Source organism: Nerophis lumbriciformis, linkage group LG38, assembly GCF_033978685.3.
Source record: "Nerophis lumbriciformis linkage group LG38, RoL_Nlum_v2.1, whole genome shotgun sequence".
Lineage (NCBI taxonomy): Eukaryota > Metazoa > Chordata > Actinopteri > Syngnathiformes > Syngnathidae > Nerophis > Nerophis lumbriciformis.
In genome coordinates this window covers 16,900,382-16,916,490 of record NC_084585.2, presented here as the reverse complement: position 1 = coordinate 16,916,490, position 16,109 = coordinate 16,900,382, and the positions used below count along the sequence as shown (strand labels likewise).

General features: G+C 41.0%; 1 protein-coding gene across 1 annotated transcript in view; it reads right to left on the bottom strand.

Annotated features, from left to right (window-relative positions):
• Positions 1–920: 920 nt before the first annotated feature.
• The window catches only part of LOC133578391 (sodium- and chloride-dependent GABA transporter 2-like), an 87,758-nt gene continuing 72,569 nt past the window's right edge, over positions 921–16,109 (bottom strand). The window contains exons 12-14 of the mRNA XM_061932777.2: positions 9,058–9,158; positions 8,815–8,985; positions 921–3,024 (exon numbers count right to left, since the gene is read on the bottom strand). Coding sequence (XP_061788761.1) covers positions 2,908–3,024; positions 8,815–8,985; positions 9,058–9,158 — 389 coding nt within the window. The 3' untranslated portion in view covers positions 921–2,907. The remainder of the gene's footprint in view (positions 3,025–8,814; positions 8,986–9,057; positions 9,159–16,109) is intronic.

Here is a 16,109-nt window from a genome sequence, read left to right as displayed (position 1 = left end):
CTAATTTTAAATTATGCTTTAAAGGGGAACATTATCACAATTTCAGAAGGGTTAAAACCATTAAAAATCAGTTCCCAGTGGCTTATTTTATTTTTCGAAGTTTTTTTCAAAATGTTACCCATCACGCAATATCCCTAAAAAAAACTTAAAAGTGCCTGATTTTAACCATCGTTACATACACCCGTCCATTTTCCTGTGACGTCACATAGTGAAGCCAACACAAACAAACATGGCGCATAGAACAGCAAGCTATAGCGACATTAGCTCGGATTCAGACTCGGATTTCAGCGGCTTAAGCGATTCAACAGATTACGCATGTATTGAAACGGATGGTTGTAGTGTGGAGGCAGGTAGCGAAAACGAAATTGAAGAAGAAACTGAAGCTATTGAGCCATATCGGTTTGAACCGTATGCAAGCGAAACCGACGAAAACGACACGACAGCCAGCGACACGGGAGAAAGCGAGGACGAATTCGGCGATCGCCTTCTAACCAACGATTGGTATGTGTTTGTTTGGCATTAAAGGAAACTAACAACTTTGAACTAGGTTTACAGCATATGAAATACATTTGGCAACAACATGCACTTTGAGAGTGCAGACAGCCCAATTTTCATCAATTAATATATTCTGTAGACATACCCTCATCCGCGCTCTTTTCCTGAAAGCTGATCTGTCCAGTTTTGGAGTTGATGTCAGCAGGCCAGGGAAGCTAGGGTCGATATTCTTCTCTTGATCATCTTCGGTGGCATAAGGGACTGTGTGAGCCAAGACATCCAGGGGTCTTAGCTCGCTCGTCTGCGGGAACAAACTGCCGCCATTGCTTGCCGTGCTACCGAGGTCCTTTGTCCCTGAATTGCTCACACACTCCAGCAGATTCAATGGGGGTCTGGCGGCAGATTTCTTTGACTTTATCGTTGGAAATGCATCTGCTTTGAGTGTCGCAGGATATCCACACATTCTTGCCATCTCTGTCGTAGCATAGCTTTCTTCGTAAAGTGTGCGGAACAAACGTCCAATTTCTTGCCACTTTCGCATCTTTGGGCCACTGGTGCAACTTGAATCCGTCCCTGTTCGTGTTGTTACACCCTCCGACAACACACCGACGAGGCATGATGTCTCCAAGGTACGGAAAACAGTCGAAAAAACGGAAAATAACAGAGCTGATTTGACTCGGTGTTTGAGAAAATGGCGGATTGCTTCCCGATGTCACGTTGTGACGTCATCGCTCCGAGAGCGAATATTAGAAAGGCGTTTAATTCGCCAAAATTCACCCATTTAGAGTTCGGAAATCGGTTAAAAAAATATATGTTTTTTTTCCTGCAACATCAAGGTATATATTGACGCTTACATAGGTCTGGTGATAATGTTCCCCTTTAAAAGACTTAAAAAAGTCTTTTAAGTACACCAAGTACACCCTGGACAAGTCGCCACCTCATCGCAGGGCCAACATTATTGCTACAAAACAAAATCTTAAAAATGTTTTTTAGTCTCAAAAAAGACAGGTCATCTCATATTCAGTGTCATCTTATATTAGTATCAATACGATATATATTATATTGAATGTATTATTATAATGCATAATTTACTTCAAAGTAAATTTTAAGAAGTATCACTATTTGTGGAAAAAACAATGACAACTATGATTGTACATTATTATAAAAATAAGGCACTTGTACAAAGAAAGAACTACCCCTAATAGATGCCAGGTGCTCTCTGCAGTTGAGTAGCCAATGTTTGAGGTAACAGCATATTCTGAGATGGCGGGGCAATTTAGAGCAAATAATGTGGCAAAGTAATGAAATACAGATGGAATACAAAGTATGCGTTAGGAAAAAAGTAGATGGTGAAATAAGCGATACAGTTATATTACCACGCATTGTTGGGGTGTCCTGATCCGAAACTGATATCGTTCTTGTATCAGCAAAAAACAGGTATCGGAATCAATCGACCTGCATTTAAAATGTCCGATACAAGCAGTCTATTTTGCTCCCACGGACATCTTTTCTGGCTAGCTTAGAGTTAGACTTTTTACTTCAAAATACTGATGACTTGAACGTACAGAATTAAAGTATGCCTATATAATTTATATGAGATTCAAAATAACTTCTCTGCAATATTCCAACATAAAATAAATAAATTAAAACAAATGGGGTAGCTCGATGCTAATTTACATTGTATATGCCATATACATGCTAATAATTGGCAATATTGATTTTACTTAGCGATTTTCCACACCTCAAAACTTGTCAATCCAAACCACATCTAAGATGTAGGTTACAATCAACAAAGTAATACGGTAAGTAAAATACTTAGGGTATAAACACTTTGTCGGGCTCAACAAAATACAGGACTGGCACATTCAACTTAATGGCAAGGACTACTTCCTGGCTCCGCCAACACACCTAGGAGAAACCAAAATGAATGCATACTTGCAAATGAGACTCAAAAGTGTAAAAAAAGAACATATAACATCTAAACGGTATAGAGTCCATTCCAGACGCCGCTCAAGTATTCTATCCAGAATGCAGAGCACGTGATCAAAACAATACTTTCTAACGTTCTAAACTACAAAATAAGTAAAAAGAATGTATTAATTGTGTTGATATCATATCAGCTTGATATCGGTATCGTCCAATAGTCAATGCTGCAATATCGGTGTTGTATCTAAAGTAAACAAGTTGCATGGGTACACCCCTAATGCATAGTATAAAAAGTTATATCTCATAGTTTCACTTTGCCATGACTTTCTGACTTGTGGGTCAACGATATAAAAAAAAAACTGCATAGAAATTGCTAGCAGATACTCATATACTGTATATTAGTTAATGTGATACTAGCATAAAGTATCATCTATCAAACGTACATAAACTATGTTTTGAAAATGACATTAAATAATGATTGCTACTTTATCGAATATTACTGTTTTTGCCATCATCGTGAACATTCAGTGCGATGCGAAGGTTTGCCATCTCTTTCGCCATCATGGGCAGGTCGTCCGCACACTGGCAGCTGGTCTTGATGCGCTAAGAAGAAACACACAAGAACATGTTAACTCATTAAAAAGAGACTTTTTGATATTGTTCTCACAGTTTTATTATTTGTACATAGTGCAATCTTTTAGTTTGCATTATGTTCATATGTGGCACTAGTGTGGCTGTTATTATTATTATTATTACTCATTGTACTTTTTTACTTTATGTGAAATCTGCACTGCAATCACAGCATTTCCATAGTGCAGCATTAATAAAGTCTATCCTGTCCTGTACTGTCCTGTCCTGTTCTATCCTATGGTAAATGGTAAATGGGTTATACAAACCCCGTTTCCATATGAGTTGGGAATTTGTGTTAGATGTAAATACAAACGGAATACAATGATTTGCAAATCATTTTCAACCCATATTCAGTTGAATATGCTACAAAGACAACATATTTGTTGTTCTAACTGATAAAATTTTTTTTTTTTGCAAATAATCATTAACTTTAGAATTTGATGCCAGCAACACGTGACAAAGAAGTTGGGAAATGTGGCAATAAATACTGATAAAGTTGAGGAATGCTCATCAAACACTTATTTGGAACAACCCACAGGTGAACAGGCAAATTGGGAACAGGTGGGTGCCATGATTGGGTATAAAAGTAGATTCCATGAAATGTTCAGTCATTCACAAACAAGGATGGGGCGAGGGTCACCACTTTGTCAACAAATGCGTGAGCAAATTGTTGAACAGTTTAAGAAAAACCTTTCTCAACCAGCTAGGGATTTCACCATCTACGGTCCGTAATTTCATCAAAGGGTTCAGAGAATCTGGAGAAATCACTGCACGTAAGCAGCTAAGCCCGTGACCTTCAATCCCACAAGCTGTACTGCATCAACAAGCGACATCAGTGTGTAAAGGATATCACCACATGGGCTCAGGAACACTTCAGAAATCCACTGTCAGTAACTACAGTTGGTCGCTACATCTGTAAGTGCAAGTTAAAACTCTCCTATGCAAAGCGAAACCCGTTTATCAACAACACCCAGAAACGCCGTCGGCTTCGCTGGGCCTGAGCTCATCTAAGATGGACTGATACAAAGTGGAAAAGTGTTCTGTGGTCTGACGAGTCCACATTTCAAATTGTTTTTGGAAACTGTGGACGTTGTGTCCTCCGGACCAAAGAGGAAAAGAACCATCCGGATTGTTATAGGCGCAAAGTTGAAAAGCCAGCATCTGTGATGGTTTTGGAGGTGTATTAGTGCCCAAGGCATGGGTAACTTACACATCTGTGAAGGCGCCATTAATGCTGAAAGGTACATACAGGTTTTGGAGCAACATATGTTGCCATCCAAGCAACGTTACCATGGACACCCCTGCTTATTTCAGCAAGACAATGCCAAGCCACGTGTTACATCAACGGGGCTTCATAGTAAAAGAGTGCGGGTACTAGACTGGCCTGCCTGTAGTCCAGACCTGTCTACCATTGAAAATGTGTGGCGCATTATGGAGCCTAAAATACCACAACGGAGACCCCCGGACTGTTAAACAACTTAAGCTGTACATCAAGCAAGAATGGGAAAGAATTCCACCTAAAAAGCTTTAAAAATGTGTCTCCTCAGTTCCCAAACGTTTACTGAGTGTTGTTAAAAGGAAAGGCCATGTAACACAGTGGTGAACATGCCCTTTCCCAACTACTTTGGCACGTGTTGCAGCCATGAAATTCTAAGTTAATTATTATTTGCAAAAAAATAATAAAGTTTATGAGTTTGAACATCAAATATCTTGTCTTTGTAGTGCATTCAATTGAATATGGGTTGAAAAGGATTTGCAAATCATTGTATTCCGTTTATATTTAACACAATTTCCCAACTCATATGGAAACAGGGTTTGTACTTGTATAGTGCTTTTCTACCTTTTTTAAGGAACTCAAAGCGCTTTGACACTATTTCCACATTCACACACACATTCACACACTGATGGCGGGAGCTGCCATGCAAGGCGCTAACCAGGACCCATCAGGAGCAAGGGTGAAGTGTCTTGCTCAAGAACACAACGGACGTGACTAGGATGGTAGAAGGTGGGGATTGAACTAGGAACCCTCAGGTTGCTGGCACAGCCACTCTCCCAACTGCACCACGCCGTCCCTATTCTATTATTAGTCATTTTAGTTTTTCCTTGTCTTTTATTATGTTGTACTTTTTTACTGTATGTGAAATCTGCACTGAGTCACAGCATTTCCATATTGCGGCATTAATAAAGTCTATCCTATCCTGGTCTGTTCTATCCTATTCAATCTATCCTATCCTATGATATCCTGTCTGATTCTATCCACCCTATCCTATCATATACATCCTATCCAACCTATCATATCCTATCGTACACTAATTCTCCTCTCCTCTCCTCTCCTCTCCTCTCCTCTCCTCTCCTCTCCTCTCCTCTCCTCTCCTCTCCTCTCCTCTCCTCTCCTCTCCTCTCCTCTCCTCTCCTCTCCTCTCCTCTCCTCTTCTCTCCTCTCCTATCTGATTCTATTCACCCTCTCCTCTCCTCTCCTCTCCTCTCCTCTCCTCTCCTCTCCTCTCCTCTCCTCTCCTCTCCTCTCCTCTCCTCTCCTCTCCTCTCCTCTCCTCTCTTCTTCTGTCCTCTCCTTTCCTCTCCTCAGCCCTACTCTCCTATCATATTCAACCTATCCTATCCTATCCTATCCTTACCTATCCTATCTTATCAAATTCTATTCACCCTATCCTATTTTCTCCTCTCCTCTCCTCTCCTCTCCTATCTGATTCTATTCACCCTATCCTATATATCCTCTCCTCTCCTCTCCTCTCCTCTCCTCTCCTCTCCTCTCCTCTCCTCTCCTCTCCTCTCTTCTTCTCTCCTCTCCTTTCCTCTCCTCAGCCCTACTCTCCTATCATATTCAACCTATCCTATCCTATCCTATCCTATCTTATCAAATTCTATTCACCCTATCCTATTTTCTCCTCTCCTCTCCTCTCCTCTCCTCTCCTCTCCTCTCCTCTCCTCTCCTCTCCTCTCCCCTCCCCTCCTCTCCTCTCCTCTCCTCTCCTCTCCTCTCCTCTCCTCTCCTCTCCTCTCCTCTCCTCTCCTCTCCTCTCCTCTCCTCTCCTCTCCTCTCCTCTCTTCTTCTGTCCTCTCCTTTCCTCTCCTCAGCCCTACTCTCCTATCATATTCAACCTATCCTATCCTATCCTTACCTATCCTATCTTATCAAATTCTATTCACCCTATCCTATTTTCTCCTCTCCTCTCCTCTCCTCTCCTATCTGATTCTATTCACCCTATCCTATATATCATATCCTCTCCTCTCCTCTCCTCTCCTCTCCTCTCCTCTCCTCTCCTCTCCTCTCCTCTCCTCTCCTCTCCTCTCCTCTCCTCTCCTCTCCTCTCCTCTCTTCTTCTGTCCTCTCCTGTCCTCTCCTCAGCCCTACTCTCCTATCATATTCAACCTATCCTATCCTATCCTATCCTTACCTATCCTATCTTATCAAATTCTATTCACCCTATCCTATTTTCTCCTCTCCTCTCCTCTCCTCTCCTATCTGATTCTATTCACCCTATCCTATATATCCTCTCCTCTCCTCTCCTCTCCTCTCCTCTCCTCTCCTCTCCTCTCCTCTCTTCTTCTCTCCTCTCCTTTCCTCTCCTCAGCCCTACTCTCCTATCATATTCAACCTATCCTATCCTATCCTATCCTATCTTATCAAATTCTATTCACCCTATCCTATTTTCTCCTCTCCTCTCCTCTCCTCTCCTCTCCTCTCCTCTCCTCTCCTCTCCTCTCCTCTCCTCTCCTCTCCTCTCCTCTCCCCTCCTCTCCTCTCCTCTCCTCTCCTCTCCTCTCCTCTCCTCTCCTCTCTTCTTCTGTCCTCTCCTTTCCTCTCCTCAGCCCTACTCTCCTATCATATTCAACCTATCCTATCCTATCCTTACCTATCCTATCTTATCAAATTCTATTCACCCTATCCTATTTTCTCCTCTCCTCTCCTATCTGATTCTATTCACCCTATCCTATATATCATATCCTCTCCTCTCCTCTCCTCTCCTCTCCTCTCCTCTCCTCTCCTCTCCTCTCCTCTCCTTTCTTCTTCTCTCCTCTCCTTTCCTCTCCTCAGCCCTACTCTCCTATCATATTCAACCTATCCTATCCTATCCTATCCTATCTTATCAAATTCTATTCACCCTATCCTATTTTCTCCTCTCCTCTCCTCTCCTCTCCTCTCCTCTCCTCTCCTCTCCTCTCCTACCCTCTCCTCTCCTCTCCTCTCTTCTTCTCTCCTCTCCTTTCCTCTCCTCAGCCCTACTCTCCTATCATATTCAACCTATCCTATCCTATCCTATCCTATCCTATCCTATCCTATCCTATCCTATCTTATCAAATTCTATTCACCCTATCCTATTTTCTCCTCTCCTCTCCTCTCCTCTCCTCTCCTCTCCTCTCCTCTCCTCTCCTCTCCTCTCCTCTCCTCTCCTCTCCTCTCCTCTCCTCTCCTCTCCTCTCCTCTCCTCTCCTCTCCTCTCCTCTCCTCTCCTCTTCTTTCCTCCCCTCTCCTCTCTGTCTCAATTCTAGCATCAAGTATGTACCGTATTTTTCGGACTCTAAGGCCTTATAATCCTTTCATTTTCTCAAAACCTGACAGTGCGCCTTATAACCCGGTGCGCTTAATGTATGGAATAGTTTTGGTTGTGCTTACCGACCTCGAAGCTATTTTGTTTGGTACATGGTGAAATGATAAGTGTGACCAGTAGATGGCAGTCACACATAAGAGATACGTGTAGACCTCAGCATGACTCAAGTAAACAACACCAAAATGTTATATGTTCCATTGAAAATATAGAACATTACACACGGCGCTCAAAATGTTTTAGTACGACTTTGGTAAGCTATGAAGCCCCACCACTTGATGGATTGTACTGTGCTTCAACATACGAGTATTTTTATGGTGTGTATAAGGTAAGACATATTATCTGGCGTTTTGTTTCGCAATATTATGCAAAAGCAACTTTTCTTACCTTCTGATCTATATTTGGGATCTGCATAAGTCCTGAAAATTTGTGCGCGTCCGCCTTTCTAGTCCGTGACGACCCCGTAGTCGATAAGCTTCTTCTTTTTCTCTATCTTCTTGTTATGGGACATTCATCCTCCGCTGTTGCCATTTCTAATATAAAGTAGTGTAAAGTTCTTACTTAAATCTTTCAGTAAACTCGCCATGAAAGCACTAAAACATACTGGTATAGTGAGTTAAGATTATTCACCCAAGGACCTTTAGTTATTAGAGAGTTCCGGTCGGACAGTTTTTCACGAGACACATTTCCGGCGCTGTTATTGCACTAGTGAGCCACGGATGAGGAGATGCTGCTCCGTTATTGATTTAAGTGAAGTCTGAATATCATTAAAACAGTCAGCTCCATCTCTTGACACTTCTTCCACTCCCATTCTTGCACACCGCTACAACAAAGATGACGGAGAAAAGACGCTGCCGAAGGTGAGCCACGTAAATAAGACCGCCCACAAAGCGGTGAATCCTGAAGCGACTGTCAGAAAGCGGCTTGAAGATGATCTGTAAAACATAATCTATGCAACATTTTGACCAAAGAACCACCATTACATGTTATGTAGACCACAAGGAAGTGTTTTCAATTTAGAAAAAAAAAAAATAATATGACTCCTTTAATGCGCCCTATAATCCGATGCGCCTTTTGTATGAAAATAGACCTGACTAGACCCGCTCATCGGCAGTGCGCCTTATAATACAGTGCGCCCTATGGTCCGGAAAATACGGTAATAATCATAATAAAAAAAAAAAAAAAGAGTACGTACCTGCCAGATAGTACCCTTTCCATTGGCTAGTTTGCAGATCATGGTGATTGGAATCAAACAGAGTGAAGACAAGGCCAGAAACCAACCGATCCAATAGGCCCACCACGGGTACACGTAGGAGTTGTTGAACATGAGTGGGGTGTATTTCAGCAGCACGAACACAAGCGTACCCTGTTCAAAGGACACATTTGAAACATGACATACACATACACACACTGTAGATGTGCCACGTTACACACTTACACTGCATATGAGAGGGGTAGCATAGAGCCAGCTGTACTTGATCAGAGGTAGAGGTTTGTAGCCTATCATGTCCTCGATGTTGTCAGTGAAGCGTTCAGCACCTTTACACAAAGACGCAAAAGTTTTAGAGTGCTGCAACATTCCGCTTTAAACTCTAAAAGAGACGACCTCATCGGATAGTTTAACATGTATTCACCTACATTGGGTTGTTTCTTAGCATCTTTAATGTACAAAATGTGTCAAAGTGACCAGCAACCATCCTGGGAAAAGTTTGTAAACTCCTGTTTCAGTGGAATAATTGTTTGTTAATTGATTGATTGTCCCGAAGCAACATGGAGTGCACTACTTGGCTGCAACCAGCAGAGGCGCAGCCGTGTCAGTCCCAACTGTCCAAAGAAGAAGAGCGTGACGTCAGCGCTATTTGTCACACAGTAATTGGTGTTAATGTTGAATGTTATCTAACCCTAGAAAATAATCAATTTGAAATTAATTAATACTGTACATGAATTCTCTGATCAGTATTTTCTTTTTAGGGCCAAACAGGAAAGAGGGCTTTATTTGTATTTATGCATAATACTTGTTATGATATATTTATATTACATATACATAAACATATATTAAATATCACAATATGAGAACAGTATGCTAATTAAATATAACAATAATGCACTAAAACTTGACTCCTAACCACGTGTTACTACTAACTTTCCCTTCGTCCAATCAAAGTAATTAGCATATTTCAGCCACTCCCACAAGTGAATCTGTATGATATATAAAATACAGAATAGACCAAAAAACATCTGTATAAGAAACTGATATTTAGCAGCTATTTACACAGATGGTCTAACTCGGTATGGGTACCGAATCCAGTATTTTATTAGCTATTGATTCACGTAAAGTCCAACGGTGCCATGTTACAGTGGCGCGTGACGTCGCCCAGAGAATATGAGATTTTCTTTGTACTTCGGCACTTGGCAACCACTCCAGCGACTCTTATAGCGGAATCAGTCAAACTACCTCTAGGTATTGCTGCAATTTTCCAATGACGACAAATCAATTGAGTCAAAAACCGCTCCAGCGTAAAGTAAGGCCCCACATTTAAAAAAATGCACTATCTTGATGTTGGTATACATTGGCTTTGCTAATGACACGCCACTAGAATAGGATAAGATAGGATAGACTTTATTTATCCCACAATGGGGAAAGGATGTAGTTGCAGTTAACAATAACGATTTTACGGGGCGATTTCAACACCTCCAAATCCGTTAATGAAAACTACAGCTAAGATGCATGTTACAACCAAACAGAAGAAGTACAATACTTACATTATTTACACTTTTTATGCCACAACCAAAAACACTACATAAACTATGCACTACTGCCATCTAATGTCTTGGACTTGCGACTGTAACTGCAACAGAATGTCGTACTTGCAAATTAGACTCAGAAATGTGATGAAAAAATTATAATCAACTAATTTTTTAAAGTTGCATCAATAATATGAGATTTTATTTTAAAAAAACAGATAAAATGTATTAACACACACAAAAAATGGTACCGTTTAATACCGGAATTGATTCCCAGGTACCAGGACTTGGTACCAAATCAGCTAATATGTGAGCGGTACCCACCCCTAGTTGTAACAGAACTTTACTAAACAGAACTACAACAATAGAATGCACTTAAGTCGATCAACTGAAGTCCTGGTCCAAAGCGTTCTTCTTCTTTTTATAAAGTGCTCGCAAAAACCGGCGCTGACATACAAACCCTGTTTCCATATGAGTTGGGAAATTTTGTTAGATGTAAATATAAACGGAATACAATGATTTGCAAATCATTTTCAACCCATATTCAGTTGAATATGCTACAAAGACAACATATTTGATGTTCAAACTGATAAACTTTTTTTTTTTGCAAATACTCATTAACTATAGAATTTGATGCCAGCAATACGTGACAAAAAAGTTGGGAAAGGTGGCAATAAATACTGATAAAGTTGAGGAGTGCTCATCAAACACTTATTTGGAACATCCCACAGGTGAACAGGCAAATTGGGAACAGGTGGGTGCCATGATTGGGTATAAAAGTAGATTCCATGAAATGCTCAGTCATTCACAAACAAGGATGGGGCGAGGGTCACCACTTTGTCAACAAATGTGTGAGCAAATTGTTGAACAGTTTATGAAAAACCTTTCTCAACCAGCTATTGCAAGGAATTTAGGGATTTCAACATCTACGGTCCGTAATATCATCAAAGGGTTCAGAGAATCTGGAGAAATCACTGCACGTAAGCAGCTAAGCCCGTGACCTTCGATCCCTCAAGCTGTACTGCATCAACAAGCGACATCAGTGTGTAAAGGATATCACCACATGGGCTCAGGAACACTTCAGAAACCCACTGTCAGTAACTACAGTTGGTCGCTACATCTGTAAGTCCAAGTTAAAACTCTCCTATGCAAGGCGAAAACCGTTTACCAACAACACCCAGAAACGCCGTCGGCTTCGCTGGGCCTGAGCTCATCTTAGATGGACTGATACAAAGTGGAAAAGTGTTCTGTGGTCTGACGAGTCCACATTTCAAATTGTTTTTGGAAACTGTGGACGTCATGTCCTCCGGACTAAAGAGGAAAAGAACCATCCGGATTGTTATAGGCGCAAAGTTGAAAAGCCAGCATCTGTGATGGTATGGGGGTGTATTAGTGCCCAAGGCATGGGTAACTTACACATCTGTGAAGGCGCCATTAATGATGAAAGGTACATACAGGTTTTGGAGCAACATATGTTGCCATCCAAGCAACGTTACCATGGACGCCCCTGCTTATTTCAGCAAGACAATGCCAATCCACGTGTTACATCAACGAGGCTTCATAGTAAAAGAGTGCGGGTACTAGACTGGCCTGCCTGTAGTCCAGACCTGTCTCCCATTGAAAATGTGTGGCGCATTGTGAAGCCTAAAATACCACAACGGAGACTCCCGGACTGTTGAACAACTTAAGCTGTACATCAAGCAAGAATGGGATAGAATTCCACCTGAGAAGCTTAAAAAAATGTGTCTCCTCAGTTCCCAAACGTTTACTGAGTGTTGTTAAAAGGAAAGGCCATGTAACACAGTGGTGAACATGCCCTTTCCCAACTACTTTGGCACGTGTTGCACCCATACAATTCTAAGTTAATTATTATTTGCAAAAAAACCCCAACAAGTTTATGAGTTTGAACATCACATATCTTGTCTTTGTAGTGCATTCAATTGAATATGGGTTGAAAATGATTTGCAAATCATTGTATTCCGTTTATATTTACATCTAACACAATTTCCCAACTCATATGGAAACAGGGTTTGTACATCGACCACTTGTGTTGACATGAAATCTGATAGCTGAGTCATTTCCATGAAAAAAGGCTCCATTTATGTTGACATCATATGTTAATGTCATTGTTATTGCTAAACTCCGTAAAAGGACAACAGAAACATAACTACTAGCCTTGCATTAAAACATGCGCACAGGGACTTCCTGTTTGGTGTAAAATAAGCTTAAAAATAAAAGCATGACAGTATTTGCCCCTATTAAGTATAGGGAATAAGCGGTAGAAAATGATGGATGGATGGAAGTATTAACTGTCATGATCTGGCAGCTCTGCTGCCGCCTATCTGTTTGTGTTGCAGTGCCTGGTTTTTGGGTCTTGGGGTGTAAGCATCTGAGCGCACATCTGATACTAATTTCCTTTTGATTACTAAAGCTCTCCAGTCCCGCCAGTAGATTCCTAATGGTTCACCCCTCCAGTCGTGTACGTCTCCTCAGTTTTGGCTCCACGCTCGCTTCTCGTTCCCTGTGGCTCATTGCGGTGGAGTGTTAACTGTTACTTCTCCACTCCTTCTGTGTGCGACTTCTGTGTCTCACACCTTAAGTGTGCATCCTTAGTCATTTTCTTTTTGAGTGCTCTTTTTGTTATTATTCATATTTTTTATTTTGCTCTGCATTAGGGTGCTCCTCTGGCTAAGCTGATTGTGACACAATCTACTGGGCAACATGGACCCCGCAGAGAAAGAACGCCTCCATTTTGCACTCACTGCTTTGGACAAACTTTTGACAATCACGAAAAGCTGCTGCGTGATTTGACGGTCGCCTTCCAGACACTGTCGACCAACGTCGGCGGTCTCAGCCAGCATGTCGATCAGATTAGCACAGTGACTCATCCGCAAGGAGGGCCTTCCCACCTTCAGCAGCGGCTATTCCTCCCATTCCTCAGGAGACTGTTGCACTAGTGAGTCTGGCTGCTGGGAACAGTTTATCCATCAGTGCTCATTAGTTTTTGACCCGCAGCCTGGTTTCTATTCCACTGACTACGCTAAAATAGATTTTATCATGAGCCTGCTCTCTGACAAAGCCGCCACTTGGGCCAAGGCGGTTAGTAAGAACTCTCCTGCTGTGCGCACATCACTACCTTTGTTTACTAAGAATATAATGAAGGTTTTGATCATCCCTTAAAAGGCAGAGAAGCAGACAGTCACCTATTGGACTTTAAACAATGCAAGATCCAGAGGTGTGGACTCGAGTCACATGACTTGGACCCGAGTCAGACTCGAGTCATGAATTTGATGACTTTAGACTCGACTTGACAAAATGTAAAGAGACTTGCAACTCGACTTAGACTTTAACATCAATGACTTGTGACTTCACTTGGACTTGAGCCTTTTGACTTGACATGACTTGCTACTTTCCCCAAAACCCAAAGCTTAAAAAGTTATTTGGGAGCGCTCCGTATTTTTTCTTTTTCTTCGTCTGTGTCTATCAGCGTGTTATTCCTGTCAGCTGGTGTGCTCTCAGTACAATAGCCAATCAAATTAGATGTACGTTGTTTTCATCACACAACATTGATCCAATCAAATTGCAGGAGAACTAATGAAGAAGAGTTGTCAAACAATGCACCAGAGAGAAACAATTATGCCAAAGTTGGTTTCGTTCGGGTATAAAAACTATGACTTGGTCAACAAAAAACGAATTGCCGTATGCAAATCACGCAGTTCGAATATTACAGACGGAGACGCAACAACTTCCAACTTTGTTCGACATTTGAAGTTGCACAAAGAAGGGTAAGTTTTGAATGTAAGATAACGTTTATTGGCTAAGTAACGTGACTTTTATTTGCTGTGTAGTTAAATCAGTGAGGCTGCAAACTCACTGCTAACGTTATAACCATAGACATCTTCTAAGTAGACGCAGCATGGAGCGCTACTGCCTACTGGCGCAGACGAGACGCGGGGCCGCCATCTTGGAGTGGTGATCCGCTCCACTCAGTGCAATTCATTTGGCAGGAGCAATTAACTGTCAGCGCATTTAATTCATCTTACCTCACTGAATACCACTGATTTTCACGCGTTTTTTTGTCATATGTGTAGCTATGATAACGGACACATGTTTTGGCGTGTTTTATTATTCATAGTTTGCTTAACAGTAATATAATATTCTTATACGCTATAGTGACCAGACGTCCGAGATCAAAACTGGGAATTTTTATCCCAGAGAAGGGGGAAAAAAACGGTCAGCTATTTTTACATTTAAGAAACAATATGATTAGGTTATATATACATGCGTATATCCTATATAAACAATGTATAAATACATTAGATATCTATATATCTTAGGGACCTATAGACTGTATCTCTGTTGCTGCAGCAGCAGAGAGTTTATTCTGTCTTGACTTTGTATTGATATTTTGTATTACATTCTTCCCTTAAATGATAATGTTTACAGTGATTGTTATACATGTATTTTTTATGTATGTCGCTTTGGATAAAAACGTCTGCCAAATACTTAAACATACAGTATATAAACACCTGAAAGTCTTTACATCAGCTAAAACCACCAATCTGTTTCACTGGATTCAGAATAAAACCAAATGCTGTCTTACCCAACAATGTTAGTATTTGAATATTGTTACTTGAAGACTTATTCCTGGTTACAATTATACTGTTAAGAAAGTATTGTCTTATATTTTGCCTAAAATGAGAATGCATCATAATCAGTGGCAGCTGGTGAATTTTGTTTTAGGTGGGGCTGAAAGTTTGTAAACCAAACCCCTGTAGGGGCGTCATCCTGCCCCAGAAGATTTCTTTGTGATTTTCACATACAAATATTGAAGATCTTTGCTCCTTCTCAACTCTGTGGTAATAGTATTTTCATAAAATACAACCAATGTTAAATCTTACTTGTAAAAAGTAATCCCCCGATTCCTATTTTCAACAGTCCGCTCATTTGAGTAGGAAAACGCTGAACACCAGCCCGGCATCTTTGTTTTCTACCTGTCAACTGTCAGTTTAGGCTGCTCGCCGGCTCCTCATCACCACTTCAAGATGGCGGCCAAATTGCTCGCGTCACAGCAACCAATGATGCGTCTAGTTATACAAACCCTGTTTCCATATGAGTTGGGAAATTGTGTTAGATGTAAATAGAAACGGATTACAATGATTTGCAAATCATTTTCAACCCATATTCAGTTGAATATGCTACAAAGACAACATATTTGATGTTCAAACTGATAAACATTTTTTTTTTTGCAAATAATCATTAACTTTAGAATTTGATGCCAGCAACACGTGACAAAGAAGTTGGGAAAGGTGGCAATAAATACTGATAAAGTTGAGGAATGCTCATCAAACACTTATTTGGAACATCCCACAGGTGAATAGGCAAATTTGGAACAAGTGGGTGCCATGATTGGGTATAAAAGTAGATTCCATGAAATGCTCAGTCATTCACAAACAAGGATGGGGCGAGGGTCACCACTTTGTCAACAAATGCGTGAGCAAATTGTTGAACAGTTTAAGAAAAACCTTTCTCAACCAGCTATTGCAAGGAATTTAGGTATTTCACTATGTACGGTCCGTAATATCATCAAAGGGTTCAGAGAATCTGGAGAAATCACTGCACGTAAGCAGCTAAGCCCGTGACCTTCGATCCCTCAAGCTGTACTGCATCAACAAGCTACATCAGTGTGTAAAGGATATCACCACATGGGCTCAGGAACACTTCAGAAACCCACTGTCAGTAACT